General features: G+C 48.6%; 3 protein-coding genes across 3 annotated transcripts; 2 read left to right on the forward strand and 1 right to left on the reverse strand.

Annotated features, from left to right (window-relative positions):
• The first annotated feature begins 1,525 nt into the window (after positions 1-1,525).
• LOC131289078 (protein mago nashi) lies at positions 1,526-2,037 on the forward strand. Its single transcript, XM_058318277.1, has 2 exons — positions 1,526-1,786; positions 1,853-2,037. The coding sequence occupies exons 1-2, from the start codon at positions 1,526-1,528 to the stop codon at positions 2,033-2,035; spliced, it is 444 nt and encodes a 147-aa protein (XP_058174260.1). The 3' UTR covers positions 2,036-2,037.
• On the reverse strand, positions 2,033-3,767 carry LOC131289077 (WASH complex subunit 1-like). Its single transcript, XM_058318276.1, has 2 exons — positions 3,561-3,767; positions 2,033-3,502 (listed from the first exon to the last, which is right to left on the reverse strand). The coding sequence occupies exons 1-2, from the start codon at positions 3,651-3,653 to the stop codon at positions 2,183-2,185; spliced, it is 1,413 nt and encodes a 470-aa protein (XP_058174259.1). The 5' UTR covers positions 3,654-3,767; the 3' UTR covers positions 2,033-2,182.
• Positions 3,768-8,040: 4,273 nt separating this feature from the next.
• On the forward strand, positions 8,041-11,219 carry LOC131286625 (protein lines). The gene is made up of 2 exons (XM_058315607.1): positions 8,041-8,497; positions 8,621-11,219. The coding sequence occupies exons 1-2, from the start codon at positions 8,063-8,065 to the stop codon at positions 11,216-11,218; spliced, it is 3,033 nt and encodes a 1,010-aa protein (XP_058171590.1). The 5' UTR covers positions 8,041-8,062; the 3' UTR covers position 11,219.
• The last annotated feature ends 6,733 nt before the right edge of the window (positions 11,220-17,952 follow it).

Raw genomic sequence — 17,952 nt, forward strand, 5'->3', positions numbered from 1 at the left:
ACTCAAGCCTGTCCTTTTTATCCAGAACAAACGACTGGGGCATAGTTAACAACAGTATACTGCAGGACGATGCGCAGCTTTAGAGTTATTTTTACCTTTGTGAAGCAACGTGGAGCTAGGATCGATGTACGCTGTGCTACATTTGCCGTACTTTTTGAACTTAAGTTATGCATACTTAGGCATTATTACATATTGCACGAAAAACTCTCTTAATATTCAGTCTAGTGGCAATGAGTGTTGTTGAACAGATAGAATCGTTCCGTATTACTAATAGCGTGCGTTTTGTCGCACCTCCACATGGGACGCGTACAGAGCGGTAAAAAAGATACGTTTTGAAATAGAATAATTCTTTACAGCAGTTTTTGTTGGGTGTATTTCGTTACGATAGACTTCTTTAACCAATCTGATGTTACATGAAACTGCTCATTAAAAACATAATAAAGGAAACGAAGTTGAGAGTTTAAAAAAGTACAAAAAAATAACTCGTTTTTCTCATAAGTTTTAGTCTTGCCTTTTGGGAAAATTATTTTGATGCACTCGAAGAATTTACATTTCATTGTCATAGTTGTATCTACACCCTGTGTGTTGCAATTTTCAAAACCTGCGTGGTGACATACGATCCGATATGTTTTAGAACAACCAGTACAAATTTGGTAAGTCCTTTAGTATAATTCGTAATTAATTCGTAAAAAACCACACTACTTCACAACATTTCTTATGATTCGTGACTGCTTCTTCTTCTTCTTTCGCTATGCGAGTCGGGGTATATCCTCCTACGCTAAGTCGAACGTTTGTTCCCTTACTCGTAATCAGAGGCGTACCGACTCTGTCCGAACTCCTATGAAGGGGCTCGTCCTTTAGGACCGGCTAATAATAGCCATATGTCCACCCGCCGGCCACGGGAGGGATAATTCCTTCCGTTGTCAGGACACAAGAACTCGTGGTCCGCTTGATTGACTCAAACAGAACGAGATGTGCGGCAGCTAGGATTTTTCTGACCTGAGCTCCAGCTCGGGGTGACCACGCGGTCGTGCCGTAACCTTACTTTTCCGCTAACCCTTTCAGGAAACTTGTGCACTGCTAACATCCGCTCTGATGCACTACCGAACTGGAACTGTCCGTGACTGCTAAACTTATAACATGCTTTCTTTGACTCAAAAAAAAAACAATATTCACCTATCCTATCTTGAATGCATCGTTCTTTTGCAATGAGAATTTGAGTTTGCTGTGTGCATGACGGAACACTCACCTCTAGGACACGAGAGTCTTATCTCAAATAAAAATATAGTAAATGTAAATCAGGTCCTTATCACTCCGTGGGATAAACATAACGTTAGAACACCTCAAATAATAGATGTTTTACTGCTTTTCTTTGCAAAAATGGGTTCATGAGTCCAATCTGATCCGAACCCATCAAATGGGATCCAATCCTTTGGAATCCGTAAAGGGAAAGATTGTTCGGGTCTTCCGATCTCGATTCGGCTTCTGTCAACACTAGTTTACGAACGCGAAAGAACGCCGTAAAATGTCGTCGGAAGATTTTTACTTGCGTTACTATGTAGGACACAAGGGAAAGTTTGGCCACGAGTTTCTGGAGTTCGAGTTTCGTCCGGATGGCAAACTGCGGTACGCCAACAATTCGAACTACAAGAACGACACCATGATCCGGAAGGAGGCGTACGTGCACCAGTCGGTGATGGAGGAGCTGAAGCGCATCATACTCGATTCAGAAATTATGGCCGAGGACGATTCCCTCTGGCCTCCGCCGGATCGTGTCGGTCGGCAGGTACAGTTAGCGGTAACATTTTCTTTCCTTGCGACAGTGAAATTGATTATTTCCTTTTGTCTGCAGGAGCTGGAAATCGTCATTGGTGACGAGCACATTTCATTCACTACCTCCAAAACGGGCTCGTTGGTGGACGTCAACCAATCGAAGGACCCGGAAGGATTGCGCGGATTCTATTATCTGGTGCAGGATCTCAAGTGTCTAGTGTTTTCGTTAATTGGGCTTCACTTCAAAATCAAACCAATCTAATCGAATGCACGTTGGTTTGGAGAGATTTATTATATTTTAGACTCAACCCTCATCCGGACCTGACGGCTTCCCCGTACATATATTGGATACAAGTTCCAAGCCCTTGTAATATTTAACAATAAAAAACATATGAAGGACACTTTTCGCTCATTCCCAGTCTTCTTCATTGCTTTCGCTAGCCGATGCATCCGTGGCGAGCCTTGCCGGTGGCGGAGGAATCAGGGCGGACAGACGGTCGATGACATTGCTAGGTTCCTGCGCATCGCGGGTACCGGATATTCCTTTGCGGCGCATTTGAAGCTTGTTATGAAGATCATCGATGAGACTTTTCGGTTCGGTTGTGCCGGCTTTGCTGTCTGTCTCCCGCCGGCCGGAGGGGTCGTTATGGCGAAGGTTCGCTTTTCCCGCACCACCAGCCTGTCGGATTGCTTCCATCAAGTTAAAGTGTGCATCACCGGTCGAGGGTGGTGGTGGTTTACGATCGGTTTTGCTCTTTTCCGTAATGTCGGCAGATGTTGGTTTCGGTTCCGTGGTAGATTCATGTGTTTTGTTAGGTTCTGTCGGAGGAGGTGGGGGCGGTGGTGGTGGAGGAGGAGGCGGAGGGGGTGGTGGAAGTGCCGGTGTATTTATTGCGATGCTTGGCATACTACTTGTCTCCGCCGGAGGTACCTGGTTGGCTTTCTTGTTATCCGTCTCCTCCAAATGGTCTGCTACGTCAATCGCACTGGTAAGATCCTCAAGTGAAGGCAATTGTTCGATGATTCCCGCTAGCTGAAGTGATGGCGCAATCAGGGTGCTGTTGCCCACATAGTTTATGTTGCTTACGATACCCGGTAGATCCGGTAAATCTATCGGCACGTCCAGTTTAGGAGCGTCGCTCAGTGAAGGTGTGTAGAAAATGTCCTGACTCTTCTTCTTCATCCGACTGCGAATGATCGGTGACGAGGAGGATAAGATTTTCTCCTCACGAATCGTACTTCCGTGAGACGAATCTTTGCGTGACGATCGTTTCCAATCTTGTCCCCTATACTCATCAACGTACGTGTCTTCGTTGAACAGTAGCAGCGTGTCTAAATACGCTCCCATCTGGCGCCCAGTCGGCACTTTGTTCGCGAGATTTGTTGTCCGATCAAACGGAAAGATTCGTTCATTTTCACGGGGAGATTTCACATGGTAGAATTGTATCTTCTCCAGCAGCGTGTGTGATGGAATGTATGGTTTATCCTTCAAGCGGTAGTTGCACTCCGGCATACCGATTCCGTTGGTCGGAGTGAACGTCGGTTCCAGGGCGGAATCCATATCGCTGGCCGGATACCGGCTGGGAGAGTAGATGATGATGGCTTCCTTCGTGTCGTGCAATCGACGGACGTCTTCGTTCACCTTCTCAACCCTGGCGTCCAGCGCTTGCAGTCGGGATCGATTCTGGTCAATGCGTGCGTTGATTTTCCCGAACACATCCTCGATTACCTAGACGAAGATTCTCATTTAGAAACGAATCATGGACCGTCGGCTTCTGGTTTCATACCTGATTGAGATGTTGAAAGGCATTGATCGCGTCGAGGATAGTTTCCTCATGGCGCATATCATGCTTCACTATCGGCACACTGTACGTATGCATTGTGTAGCGACTTTTTCTTTGGCAAATTTCAAGTCAACACTTACATTACTATTCCTTCCCTAGATACAACAAAAATGTTTCACCGCTGCGAATCAGTCACCGATGAAAATCATCTCGCAGTTCGTAAATAAACTTGACAGACCTTATCAATTATGGTAAATTCTTTATTTTATAGAAACATTTCTTTTTACCATCTTTCGTGGTACTCGCAATCAAAGCCAAAGTTTTACTTAATATTTATAGGCAGTTTTCTACAAAACATTAGTAATATTGGCATTCGCTTGATATCGATCGTTTGTTTTAAATTTGTTTTACCATTTATTCTGCTGTGATTGTTGAATGTTGTGAATGTTAGATTCAAGGTTATTGCAACATTGCTTTTCAACAACTAGTTTTGCTTCGTTCATAGTGCCCTTGGTTTCACTGATCCAGTGTTGTGTTGGAAATTGGTGCTCCGGAAAAGAATTGAATCTTTAAACTTCGATCGGATATAGGATAAGTTGCCATTTTCAACATTTTCTATGGGGAAAGCATTATTCGTTTCCAACGTAAGAGTCCTTATGCATGATAACAGATAAAGATGCTGAAACTGGGATCGGATTCGATAGCTCCCAGAAGGGAGCGAGTTAAACAATCCATTCCAGCTCCGAGGTTACGTCTCTAGTGTACTACAGCCGCCGCCATTTTAGAAAAAAATCGTGTGTGTAACAGCGAGCTGGATTGTCTCGTTTCGTTTCGCGAAAAATCGCCGCGTCAGAAACATTTTTTACGAGTTTGCTATCGTAAAAAGTGTTCACAAAGGTGTGCTGTCGCGAGTGGAAAAGCAGTAAGCTTCACGCATCGTTCAAATTGGCATCCCCAGCAAACGGGGCGTAAGTGTTTCGTGTCCTCAGTGGTGCTAACCTGTGCTGGCTCAATACGAGGTGCCTTCCTCCGTTGCTGTGCTTTTCCACTTCTGAAACCCATACGCTCGGGAAGCAACAAGTGGGCAGTGTCGCGTTCCGCGTGGAAAACCGTCTTGCGCTGATCGTCCAATATGGTGCTGGATGTATTGCAAAAACTTAGGAAGAATCCATAGTTCATGTTCGCGCAGTGTCGTGGGAGCGTTTTTGCAAAACCGCGGCAAGCTTCCGTATGCAAAAAGGAAATATTTTGAAAAGTGCTACTGTTTTTTGACACTTACACACTCACTAACACCGTGAAGTAAAAGTCTGCATTTTAACAGGAGGTTTCAATTGGTGTGCGTGCCGTGGTGCGGTGATCCGTCGAGTGTGTGTCGTACGCGATCTACGCTCCAAGCAACGTGTGTCGATCGAGACGGCATGAGACGCGCGAGTGCGAAAAGGATGCCTACAGCTTGTTTCTTGATCTTACGTGAGTGAGTAAGGGAGAGTACCGAGTGTTCGGTTGTGTTTTTCTTCTTACTCCTGCTGGCGATCTTGTGTGCGTGTGTGTGTGTTTGGTAATGTGTTGTGGCGTACGTGCATGAAGCTGAACGATACGCGGCGCAAAGGAGTTTGGATTAATGAAAGCATATCCCATGGTGGGTCGGAAAATGCGAATGAAACTTACCGTTACAACAATCGAAATAGTAACAGGATTAAATTGATCGTACGCTGGTCTCCGAAATGCATCCCACCGCACCGTAATACTGCTGCCCCGCAAACAATAGCGAGTCGCTCGAATGTTGCGTACAAAGTTGCAGTAGCTGCGGTAGACCCTTGATGCTTGCGCAGCTTTCATTCATTCAACTTTGGCTGCGGAACCGTTCATCAACACTTACGGAATATTTTATAATGGTAGGTTGTATGTTTTTATTGCTACGAGAAAAATCCATTGGCAAGTCGGTAAACGTTCGTAGGACTGACTCGACAATAAATAAAAATGTTGCAATTAAATCTCATCTCATGATTGCCATATGGTGCAAGAGATGCTGCCATTTCAAGGGTTCTGTCTATTGTTTCGTTCATAGTCAAGTGCATCGTAAACTTGTCTCTGTATGAATCGTATCTTTGAAATTTTCCTTTTAGATGATCACAGGAACTAATAGGAATGTCGTTTCCTCTAGGCTTACACACGGTTCTTAGGAATTTTGATGACTTCCGGGCACCATTGGACCATTCGAGGCCTGTGCCCGTGCGCGCACGCGTATGTGTGTGCGTGTGTGTGCGTGTGTGTGCTGGAAAAAGAAAAGAAGAATCAAACGACCCCGCGCGCGCACACACGGTAAGGGCTCGAGGGCTAACCACGGAGAAGAAGGTGCGTGTGTCGGCTTGATGTCGGCGGTCCTATTCGACGAAGAGCGTAGAAGATGGGTGAAAAACGCAAGACACATTTCTCTGATCTTCCCGAGCGCTGTCTTTTGCTTCTCCTTTTGGTTCTTTTGTTTCTCCATTGGTGGTACAAACCTTTTTCGGTTCGGGGAATCGTTTTTCTCGCGGAGCCCGTGTGCCGTACCGTCCAGGGTGCGGGCTGTGTGCGTCCGAAATCGGGCATCATGAATTAATCGATCCGAGGTTTTTCTTCCTTATGTCCCTGTTGTTTCTTCAATAATTTTCATCCGTCACCCGTCCATTGCCGCCTGTTGCGTGCGCCGAAAGTGGCCACTTCTTTTTTCGTTCCCACTTTTTTTAATGGTCAACCATAGTGTATGATCCACACAAGATTGCCGTAGAAGCTCTCTGCATCCCTGCAGTCACGCCACACACCAAGTCCGTTACACCGTCCGTTCGTCCATTCGCGTGCGTTGGTATTCGACCTTGGGGCTATATTGCTCTGCCGCGTTGCGCCGCGCAAAGCAACGGCTTCGGTGGCCTTTGGAGCCAAAGTCTGCGCTGCTGCCAGGGGGTGATCCGAAAGACGAAGCATCTCCGAGCCGTAAGACGGCGGACTCGCACACTGCCACACAGCAAAACACGTCGGTCGTACGGAATTTTGGTTGATGGAAGCCCGTATGGTGGCGTGGCGGTTTCTTCCGATGTGCAGCGAGGGAGGCAGCGGCGCGGGATGAAGGGGATCGATATGGTCGGGCGCATACCACCACAAGCCCGCGGATTATGATCGAGCATATGCGAATGGAATCTCTCTCGAATGGGGTTTCTCGCTGCGAAGAAGAAAGGTGATGAATGGAAAGGTTATGTTCCTTCGCACGTAAACCAACTGTGTTTGAGACGGAAAGGATTGCCGACTGTATCTAGATGATGTTCTCATTTTACAATGAATGTTGAGTATAGAAGAAACTATACTTCCAGGACTAAATATGTTAAAATTGGAAATTGCGTAGTAGAAGTAAAAATAAAAATAGGGGAAAATAAAGTGCGTTCCAACAGGGATGGTTTAACTTTCCTTAGCCATGAACTACATAGAAAAGTTTGCATTATTAATAATGCCAATTGGTTCTATTGTGTTACAGAAGACACTTATTGCACTATTTGGTGAAATCCGGTAAATGTTCATTGAAGACGGTGTCAGTACAAGTCAGAAAACTGAACCAACATGAACCATGGAACACGGATCCCGTCGATGCATAATCTAAATAATCCTAAATAAGGAATAATAAATAAAAATCAGTGATCATAGTGGTCAGACACAAGAGAACACATTCTTTACTATGTTTTTCTCATAGCGCACAACCATCTTGTTTAGTTTGACCTCTTACTTTCCTTTTGCTTTACTTTCTTTCTTCGCGTAAATATAGTATGTTAAGCTAAAGGAATAATCAATGTAGGTTACTTGTAGTTCTTAACGTATATGGGAAACCCTGATGAAAACAAAATTTGTGGATGCCAAGGTAACCGTTATAATAAAGCTACTTAAATGCGATTTGATACCGTTTCGAATCGAAGGTAATTGTGTGTGTATCCCTAAATCAGGTGTTAAACGCAATACGAAAAAGTTCAAATTAGTTAAGAATTCAAAGCATTAGAATATTTCTTACAATTTGTACTTACAATTGTTCTTCTCCGTTTCGTTTTAGTCGTTTCGGCAAGATGCGCCTAACACACGCCACGGTACACCCGAATGCCACGTATCGGCAGTCAAAAGTTTAAACACAAGTAGAAATTAATTGCTAAGCACAACATTCGGTGACCCACATCATTTTGGGGAAATTTTTCTCCACGAAGAAAGCAACAGTTGCAGTACAATCTCGTCCGCTCTCCGTCTCCCCTCGCGAGCGCATGGTGTTTCAAAACGGGCACGAATCGTCGACGGGGGGTCTGGCACCCGACAACTCCGGCGGTGATGGTGAAGACATCGTCGATAGCAGCACAAGCAGCCGCATTATGGATACCGGCAATGGTATGCCAAGATCCTCACCGTCATCCTCGTCGATCGAATCGTCGTTAACGAATCCCACCGTAGCTTCTCCGTTGAATGGAACCGTCGTCGTCTCGGGCAGCAGTGGAGGAATGCCCACCTCCTCCCCATCGATCTCCGCTGCGTGTTGTACAGTCGGCAGTAGTGGAGAACGAAATTCGCACGAACAACCGGTGATCAAGCGGCAAAGGATAGAGCATGAGGATCCGGCGGGTAGCGAGAGGACAACGGCTGTCCGACAGGTGCTGCTGCAGGGAGGAAGTGTAGTGGATCGAGGTGGAAGTCACACGAACAGCAGCACGAGCACCAACGGGGGGATGATGGTGGTCGTTGCGACAAACACCACACCTCCGAGCTCGAGCGGGAACTCCTCCAACTCATCGTCGGCCTGTTCTTCCTCCACCTCCTTATCGTCCTCGCCGTCCTGTTCGTCGACGAAGCTGATACCTTCCTCCCTGGAGCACTCGTCGGACGATGAACAGCAGCATCAGCAGCAGCGGCACCAGCAACATCAACAGTTACAGCTGGCTCCACAGCATTTACCACCTTTCACGCAGCACGAAACGACGGTACCTTCCAATCACCATCATCACCATCATCATTCTTCACATAATCATCATCAACACAATCAGCAGCAACAGCAACAGCAGCACTATCAGCATCACATTCCGGCAACGTTGGATGACTGCCATGCCCGGTTTCAGGACGCGATCGGTCGTCAGTGTCTCTGCTCACTCGATTCCGTCGTCCTGCTCGGATGCTTCAAAGCGTACTATAGGTACGAAGACCCCAATAGTGAGGTACCGTCGGTCGTGCTCCCGCTGGCAGAGTGGCCCTTCGAGCAGCTGCTACGGTTTCTCTCGAATGTGCAGCTACTTTTCGACACCTACTTGAAGCAGAACATCAAGGGCAATATCTGCGCGGGCGTGATGGAGCTTTGCAACTATCTAATCCGCAGCGACGACCACCAACAGCAGCAGCACCTCCACCACCACCACCACCAACATCATCACAATCTCCTCCTAAACCACCACCATCAGCACCACCTCCTGCATCACCACGCCCATTCGCTTCCCGCACGGCCAACGAGACATGACGGTGGGCTGGCCACGCTCGACATCGACGAGCTGATCGGGCTGTGCAGCTGCAGCAACAAGTACCTCAGTTACCTGGCGGGGCGCATACTGTCTTCTTTTCTGATCATCGTCAAGGACGATCCGGACGACGACCGGTGGCTGGAGAAGCTGGTCGCTAATCTGTTCGACTTTGGCCACCTGGATCTACGTGCGGTGCGCAAAATTAGCGCCAGTCTCGAGGTGATCAAGCGCATCGTTGAGTGGAAAGACGAAACGGAACATCCGCTCGACGATGACGTAAGTGGTGGTGTTGGCGGCGGCGGCACACCGGGCGTTGTGGACGAAGATATCGGTGGACCTTCGGAGTGGCCTCCGGGGGGAGGTTCTGGTTCTTCTGGGTCGGTGACGGCGTCGACGATGGCTGGAGGCAGTGGTAGTGTCTACGGTATGCCTCCACTGGCGGACAACTACTTTGCGGCGCACTATCAGTACGGAGCTAGCGATGGAGGAAACGCCGCGGCAAGTAGCATTTTCCATCCCGCCGGTCTTTCGGGTGAATCATCCTCGTCCTCGACAACGACGACGACAACGTCCAAAGCGCCAGGATCGTCACCGTCGATGGGCTCCTCCTCCTCGGCGGCATCTAGTCAAGACCACCTGCACCACCATTCTGCTTCAGTCCCTCCCACACCACCACCACCACCGCCACAGTCGACTCAAGCCGATGGGCATCATACCGGGCATGGCTGCCGGTACGTGACGCTCACCGACTCCGAGAGCTTCGACACGACACGCATCAAGTTTGAGACGATCAACATCCTCGGTGGCAAGTGGTCGGCACTGGTGAAGCACATCAGCTCGCTCATCCGAGCTCAGGCAAACAGTAGCAGTGCAGCGGTGATGGTTGCCACGGAAACCTGCATCCTTACGTTTCTGCGGCTGTGGGAAAGCATTATCAGCGTGAAGGCGAATTTGTCGGTGGTCGAGACGCAACCGTTTCACTCGCAGCTCGACAACTTCCAGCTGCTGCTGCTGGTGACGAAGAACGCCGTCATCTACCGGCAGATGCTGACGCTGTTCAACGAAGCCCTCTGCTACGGTAGCACGCTCGCTCTGCAGGACCTCATCCCGGAGGAGGTGGGAAGCTTGGCACACAACATCGTGCGCTCGGTCAAGGACTACCGCATACTGGACAAGATGCCCAAGTCGTCGTACAGCAACCACCTCGGGTTCCTCGGCTACCAGGGGCAGATGGTTCGCTATCAGGATCGTCGTTTGCAGCGCGTTGTCTCCGACTCAATGACGCCCCCGAGTGCTGGGGGATCGGCGACGGTGGCGGCGGCTTCCGAGACGTGCTACGATCGGACGTTGCTGCAGAAGATGGCCCTGTTGGTGCTGAAGGCGGTCGCCGTGATCGTGAAGGAGATCCGGTGCGACTCGAGTGACTCGAGCGTGGACAGCAGCGACTTCGACATGCAGGAGATACAGATGATCGAGCGCAGCATTCGGGACGTGGTGAAGAAGCTCGAGACGTTCCTGAAGGCGCAGCTCGAGTTTCACCCGGAAAGCCACCTCAGCAAGGTGCTGATACACCTGTTCGACGACCAGGACGACTACCTGGTGGAGGCGATGGTCTGCACGCTGGACGTGACCTCGGGCATCTCCTTCCGCAACAACGCCTTCCCGGAGCTGATCGCAATGCTCAATCCGGTCTACACGTTCATCGAGTTCTCGAACCTCGGCCCGAACATCACGCACCTCTTCCTCGACCTGCTCATCAGCCCGGAGACGTGCTTTCTGCTCTTCCTGTTGCGCTTCCTCAAGTACATCCGCCAGAACTGGTCCATGTTTACGCAAAGCTGCTACAACTACTACCGTCACAACAGCTACAGCAATGCGGCCACACTGCTGCAGAACCGTGTCCGGGCGGCGGCCGCAGCTGCAGCCTCCACGGCCGGCGCTGCAGGCAGTGCGCTCGTACTGCCGGGTGACGCGACCGGTGCGACCGGTGCGGCCAACGTCATCCTGGACAGCGTGATGACGGTGCTGATCAGCTTGCGAATGCAGATCAGCCGGCTCGTCGCCGACACGCTCTTCCCGTACAATATTACACCGATCCTGCGGTTGATCGAAAACTGCGAGAGTCTTTACGAGGGCAACGAGTTGAGTTGAATTGCGGGGGCGAAGAAGAAGGGAAGAAGAAGTTTTGATGCTGTTCTTTTACGCATGTTCCGCTCCGAAGGTCCGCGGAAAAAGAGAGGGGAACATGTTAGATGCACTATTGGGCAAAACAATGAGACAAGACAAATGATCAAGGAGAGAACTGCATGCAAGAATCCTTTTAATCATAATTGCCTACTATTGTAACCTATTAACAGCTTTTGGTTATTTAATATATGGGAGGGTTAACTATGGATCGTACATTTTAATATACGGATGTAGGAGAACTCGACATTTCGAACGCCTGCTGGTAGGCATTCGTAAAAACTCAAACCGATATAAACTTATTGTAAATTTTAGTTGGTTTGTAACCAATCTCTCTTAGTTCATCTAAATTGCATCTTGAGTCGTTTTTGCATAATCCTAATTTACCTTTCATGTTTACATGCATTTCTATCCTTGTTTTTTTGCGGAGTAAAAGATTGATATCTTTTAGGGTTTAATTGTTTTGCTAACCATTGTATATCGTTTTCCAAGTTTGAAATCGCGGAAAGAAAACACGAACAAAATATGTTGGAAAAGTGTCTTAGAATGAGGCAAAACCGCGGTGTTACGCAACGACGATGCGATACAACATTCCATATCGGTTAAAACAATGTTTACACCCTTTTCATTAAGAAGATAGTTTTTAAAAACGGAAAACAATAGGACTGAATTTTTGTACAATGCTCGCGACAACTGGTTCCGCTGCTTCCCGGGAGTGTTAGTTTTATTTTTTTAATGTAGAAGTTTAAGAGGAAATTAGAACACTCTCCTACTGAGCTCTGTACATAGTACTTAGGTAAGCCTAGTTGAATGCAGTCTTCCACAGCAGTAGTACCAGTGCTTTCTTTTGTGTGTGTCAGTCATTAAAGCCGTCGAAAATGTTTAAAGAACAAGTTCTACGCCGTCCCGATGACGGATACTTGCTGCCAATACTAATCTTGCCGATTGTGTGCCGAGATCCGCACGTCACTTCTTGTGAGACCCTGTACAAATGTTCACTACGCTTGTTGCGAACGCAACCTGCTTCTTTCCTGTTGGGGTTTAAGAAATAAAAACGGTGATTTTCGTTAACGGCCTTGTGGCACGTTTTAAAAACTTCACTCTATTTATTCTGGGTACAGGAAAAAGGCCTTCAAGTGATCGTGCATTTGCTTTTATAGTGGCCGAACGCACGTTGGCCCCCACCCCCGGCTTAGCCCGAAGTTGAATGCAGGCCCGAAGATAACGAAATATTTCCTGTCTGTGGGACGGAGCGTTACGAGCGTTACGCGTTCGTAACATTGCCCCCCGAGTAATTATGCCGACTGGGTCATATTTACTTTACTCCGTCCTGTCTCTCGTTGTTTACTAAACCGCTGTCACTTTGGACCTCGTGCTGGCACGTCATCACTTCCATCCTGCTTGACGTCAAGCACTGCTATCTTCGTCGCCGGTCTTTGAAGTAATCCGTGTTGGGTTTGCATTGTCGCTTGCCGCACTTGCCCGTCCTTAGTTCGAATTACGGCGACGATCCGGCCCTTGGGCCAGCTGTTCCGTGGTAAGCTTCCGTCCGCGATTGCCACTACATCTCCTTCTTTTGTAGGGCGTACCGGGTGAAACCATTTCGTTCGACGTGCTAGAGTCGGCAGGTAATCCGCAACCCATTTCCTCCAAAACCTGTTGGTTAGCTGTTGCGATGTCTTCCACGCTGTCCGTAGTGCTGTGGAACCGTCATCGAGGGCGATCGGAGGTTTCGTCCCATTGGAGCTTCCGAAGAGAAAATGGTTAGGCGTTAGTGGTGAATCCGACTCATTGTCCAGGGGTACGTGTGTAAAGGGCCTTGGGTTTACGACAACTTCAATCTCAGCCAATTTCGTTTCCAGGATTTCATCGGTTGGGTGTCGTGGCATTTGAAGTTCACCAATACATCTTTTTACCGACTGGATCAGGCGCTCCCAATCACCTCCGAAATGTGGTGGTCCTGGAGGGTTGACTACCCACTTCAGACCTGGCGCGTTGAACTCTTCCATCAGCCTGTCACGATCAATGTTTTGCAGAACCTCCTTCAGCTCACGGGAGGCCCCCACGAAGTTGGTTCCGCAGTCGCTTCGTATTTCCACGGGCATTCCCTTTCGCGCAATGAACCGTCGGAGCGCAAGAATGCAGGATGAGGTGTTCAGCGTGTTTGCGGCTTCCGAGTGTATTCCCCGTGTAGTGAAGCACGTGAAAATTACTCCGCACCGCCTTTCCGATCGTCGGCCAACTGCTACGCGCATGGGCCCGAAGTAATCAACTCCCGTGTAGGTGAACGGTTGTTGGAAAGCCGCCAACCGTTCCACGGAAAGGTTTCCCATCAGCGGGGGATGCATATACCGCGTCGGCCTCAATTCCTCTGCGGTTTCCTCGATGGATGCGTGGGCTCCTGGCCACTGCTGTTCTGGTTCACGAAGGATGTCGGGTCCCTGGAACCACCGGTTTGATGGACCCAGGTCTGGTAAATGTTGCCACTTGGTCCCTTCGTCCGCCTTCGAGTGTAGTGCCCTTGTGGTGCTTGAAACTCCAAGTGACTCGATCGCGGAGAATTCCTTCACCGCGCTGTGCAGTTTGTCGTCACTTTGGTCAGCGCGTGGGCAAATGTAAATGCTATGGTGCAGAACAGTTTTCTCGACGGTCGGATAAACCGAAGAACACGGCCCATAAACAGTCCACCCCAGTCTCGTCTTTGTAGCAACAGGTTGGTTAGCTTTGCCCTCGAAGGTCACCATCGCTTGCCCCAACCTGCAATTGTCTGCTCCGATTAGCACCCGGGGTTTAACACCAGCGTAAGATTCGGCTTGCGCTCCCACGAGGTACTTATATTGCTTGGACAGTGCTTCCGTGTCTAGCGACTGTTCAGGTAGCGCAAGTTGCTCCAGCGTGTGCACCTTCGATATTTCATGCCGCTTGCTCCCGTCAAAGGCGCCAGAAAGTGTGATCGCTAATCGAACTGATCCGGCCTCCTCGCGTTTCTGATTACCGGTCCAGTTGATGCACAGCGGCTGCGGAGCCCCACTTAACCCCAGTTCTGCGACCAGGTCGTGCTCGATGAAGGTGGATGAGGATCCGTCGTCCAGCAAGGCATAGGTCTTTACCGTCCTTCCCTTGCCGTGAAGGACGATCGGCACGTACCGTAGTAAGACCCCGTCTGCTGTGTTCACATGTACGTTGCACTCCGCCGTTGCCACCGTCGTTGTCGAAGCCGGCCGGTTACCGACTTTCTCGCTATGTAGTAGTGTGTGGTGTTTCTGCGTGCAGCCTCCTTGTCCGCACACGCTGGAGACTCGGCACGTGCTTCGATGCCACCTTAGACACTGTGAACAGGCCTTTCGATTGGTCACGATGGCCCATCGAGCCTTCACGTTCAGTGATAGAAATATCTTGCACTCCGTAAGGACACTACACTGGCCGTTACATACTGCACACACTTTGTCGCTGCTACATGTTGCATCGTCCTGCGTCTCCGTTGCGTGCACGTTCACAAACGCGTTCGTCCGTCGCGTCGAGTGTTGTTCTGCGCGGGGTCGATCGGGTCGCGTCGTGTTTGGGGCCGATGGTGTGTATGCGACGGGCAGGGCTCCTATGCTGTCCGCAAGCTCCCCGATCCAGTTACCGAAATCTCGTAGTGTTGTGTTGTGTGAGTTTCGGGTGTACCAAGCCCATTGGTAAAATGCGGAAGGCGGCAACTTCCCTACAAATTCCTGCAACAGTGCAATGTTGCACATGTAGTCGAGCAGGCCGCTCACCTCGATGGTAGCACACATGTTCCTCACCGCCACGCCGAAGTTCGCCAGGAGGTCGGGGCGGTTTTCCTTTGGCGTGGGCATGTTGCGTATTTTTGTGATCATCGATTCGATGATCACCGCCGGTCGGCCGAATTGCGATCGTAAGGTCGCCATCGCGAGTTTAAGGCCGGCCGGGAACAGAATTAAATGTTGCACGGCTTCGCGAGCCCTGCCCTTGAGTGCCTTTTGCAGTCGCAGCAAGTTTTCCTCGTCGGAATAGCCGCAAATGGCCGTTGAGCTTTCGTAGCTGGCGATAAATATCGGCCATTCTTCGGCGGTACCGGAAAAACTAGGTAGTTCCCTGCTGGCTACCTTGCGCGCGGCGAGTTGACTTTCTTCCAGCGGGGTAGTGGTGAAGTTTACCTTCGGTGTCGCGGAAGTGCCACTTGGTGTGTCGTGTCTGCGGTGCTCTCCTCCAAGCACACCGTATCCTCTAAACAACCGTTCTCGTTCCATCGAGAACTTATCCTCCAACTCATGTTTTTTATGCAGGAAATCTAAGTCCCGCCTAAAAGCGTCCTGCAGTGTAGGTGGAATCGAGTATGGCGGCAAGGGAGTGGTGTGGGTGAACGGAGCGCGCTCTCTCGTTTGCTGTGCGATCCAGCTGATCGATGCATCAGCGTCGTGTGGCGGTGAAGTGGTGTGTGTGAACGGTACGCGTCCTCTCGTCTGCTGTGCGATGCTGCTGATCGATGCATCAGCGTCGTGAGGCCCGGTCATCGCCCCGAGTTGCGCCGTCCGTTTCACCCAGTCCTCCGCCTTTTCGATCTCGGTTTGTGGACCTTGACCGTTTTCGCTGCGTTTAGGATGCAGCATCCTTTTTTGAAGCTCGAGCTCACGCTTTGATAGCTCAATGCTTTTGCGTTCGAGTTCGAGCTCCTTCCTCTCCAGCGCGATGATTTGCCGTTCCAAATAAATTGGCGCAGGCGCGATTCCAGCTGGTTCGACGGTGGTCGAGTCGTCTTCGGTGGACAGGTTTGCCTCCGTCGAATTTACCCGCTGAGCATCATACGTCCTAAACGCCCCATTATCGTCGTCCGCACCGGTTGCACTCAAGGCGTCGTTGTGATCTTCGATCAGTCCTGCTAATGCTTCGGTTGTTGACATCTTTGACGAAACGGAGTGGTATCGGCTCGTGCTGTGAGTTGGTGGTGTAAAACTTGTGAAGTTTTTAAAAAATGTTGCGAACGCAACCTGCTTCTTTCCTGTTGGGGTTTAAGAAATAAAAACGGTGATTTTCGTTAACGGCCTTGTGGCACGTTTTAAAAACTTCACTCTATTTATTCTGGGTACAGGAAAAAGGCCTTCAAGTGATCGTGCATTTGCTTTTATAGTGGCCGAACGCACGTTGGCCCCCACCCCCGGCTTAGCCCGAAGTTGAATGCAGGCCCGAAGATAACGAAATATTTCCTGTCTGTGGGACGGAGCGTTACGAGCGTTACGCGTTCGTAACAACGCTTGTGGTCGAAATCGTATCGAATGAAATGAATGCAAAAACACAGATGTACACTTATTCGTAGGATATAGAGCGATAATTTTTACCCCGTAGACAGTTTTAGTTTAAATTATGTTCGCCTAAGCGTTGCAAGTACGTTCGTCACACAATTTGTGGGAAGCTGAACAGTGTGCCTTACCAGTCTACAAAACCCTTCTAAATAAATTGTAGGGCCGTATTTTACATAGGTTGTGGGCCCATTGGCAACCGAAAGGCGGAACCGTTCCACCGTCGCTGCTTTACCCCTTTTTCGTAATTTAATTTATGAAACAGAATGAATGTGTGTTTTCCCCGTACTTGTTTCCATATTTTATTATTTTTGTAAATATGGACGAGACGAAAAAACCGCAACAAATGAACAACGGAACGGGGCATATCGGATCAGATAGGCCTCGCAACGGTAGATGATAATAAACTATTTAATTGATTTTTTAAAAGTGCCTACACGTGTCTGTACCTATAGCTTTCGTAAACTGATGACAAACAAAAGGTGTGGAAAACTCCGGATGGTAAGACCCGGGTGAATGATAGAACTGTTTATTTAAACATAACGAAGCATTTACCGTATCTCCCGGTGTATTACATCAACAGTACTGATCTCGGTTTATACGACTCGTTTCCCTTCAAAACAAGTGTTTTGTTTCTATTCCTCTGTTGGTAGTGGTAGTATTAGTGCTAAGGTTAATCGACCAGAACATTTTGGATTAAAAGAAATAATTTGATCCCTTATACCTGGGGTCGGCAAAGTGCGGCCCGCGGGCCAAATCCGGCACGCCAAATGATTTTATCCGGCCCGTAAGAATATTTAAGTGCTTCATACTAAAAACCCATCCCAATTTTTATCGGATTTGTTCACGACGTCAGGTTTATTTTCTTCCCAAAAATGAAGATAATAATTGTTTAACGAGGTGCTCCTGTTACATGTTTTTCGATAACATAAACATTTCATCTTTTACCACTTTTTATGCAACTTTGCTATTTAGAAAGTTCCACTCTCCATTACAAAGGGTATTACTTTGAAACATTGAAGCATCGTTTAAACTTAAAAGTATCCGGCCCGCGCCTTCGGTTTCTCTTTAATCATCTGGCCCTTTTTGAAAAACGTGTGCCGATCCCTGCCTTATACTTACACGATGTATGCTTTCGCTTCTGTTATGCTCATTGTCACTTTCGTAATAAAGTTCATATAATCGGAAAGTTAGGTTCCAAATTATAAAATCTACTCCGGAGCAAAATAACAATGTAGAACCTGGTACAAACAATTAAAATACATCTTATTCCCATGTAAACAGTAGTTTTACGCATGCGAAACAAGGTATATTTTTCCTCATAAAATATCATAACACACCCATGTTGGTCGTAAACACTGAGGTGGGCCCATAAACAAATTACTAGCCGGAAAGTAA

This window comes from Anopheles ziemanni, chromosome 3, assembly GCF_943734765.1.
Source record: "Anopheles ziemanni chromosome 3, idAnoZiCoDA_A2_x.2, whole genome shotgun sequence".
Taxonomy (NCBI): Eukaryota; Metazoa; Arthropoda; class Insecta; order Diptera; family Culicidae; genus Anopheles; species Anopheles ziemanni.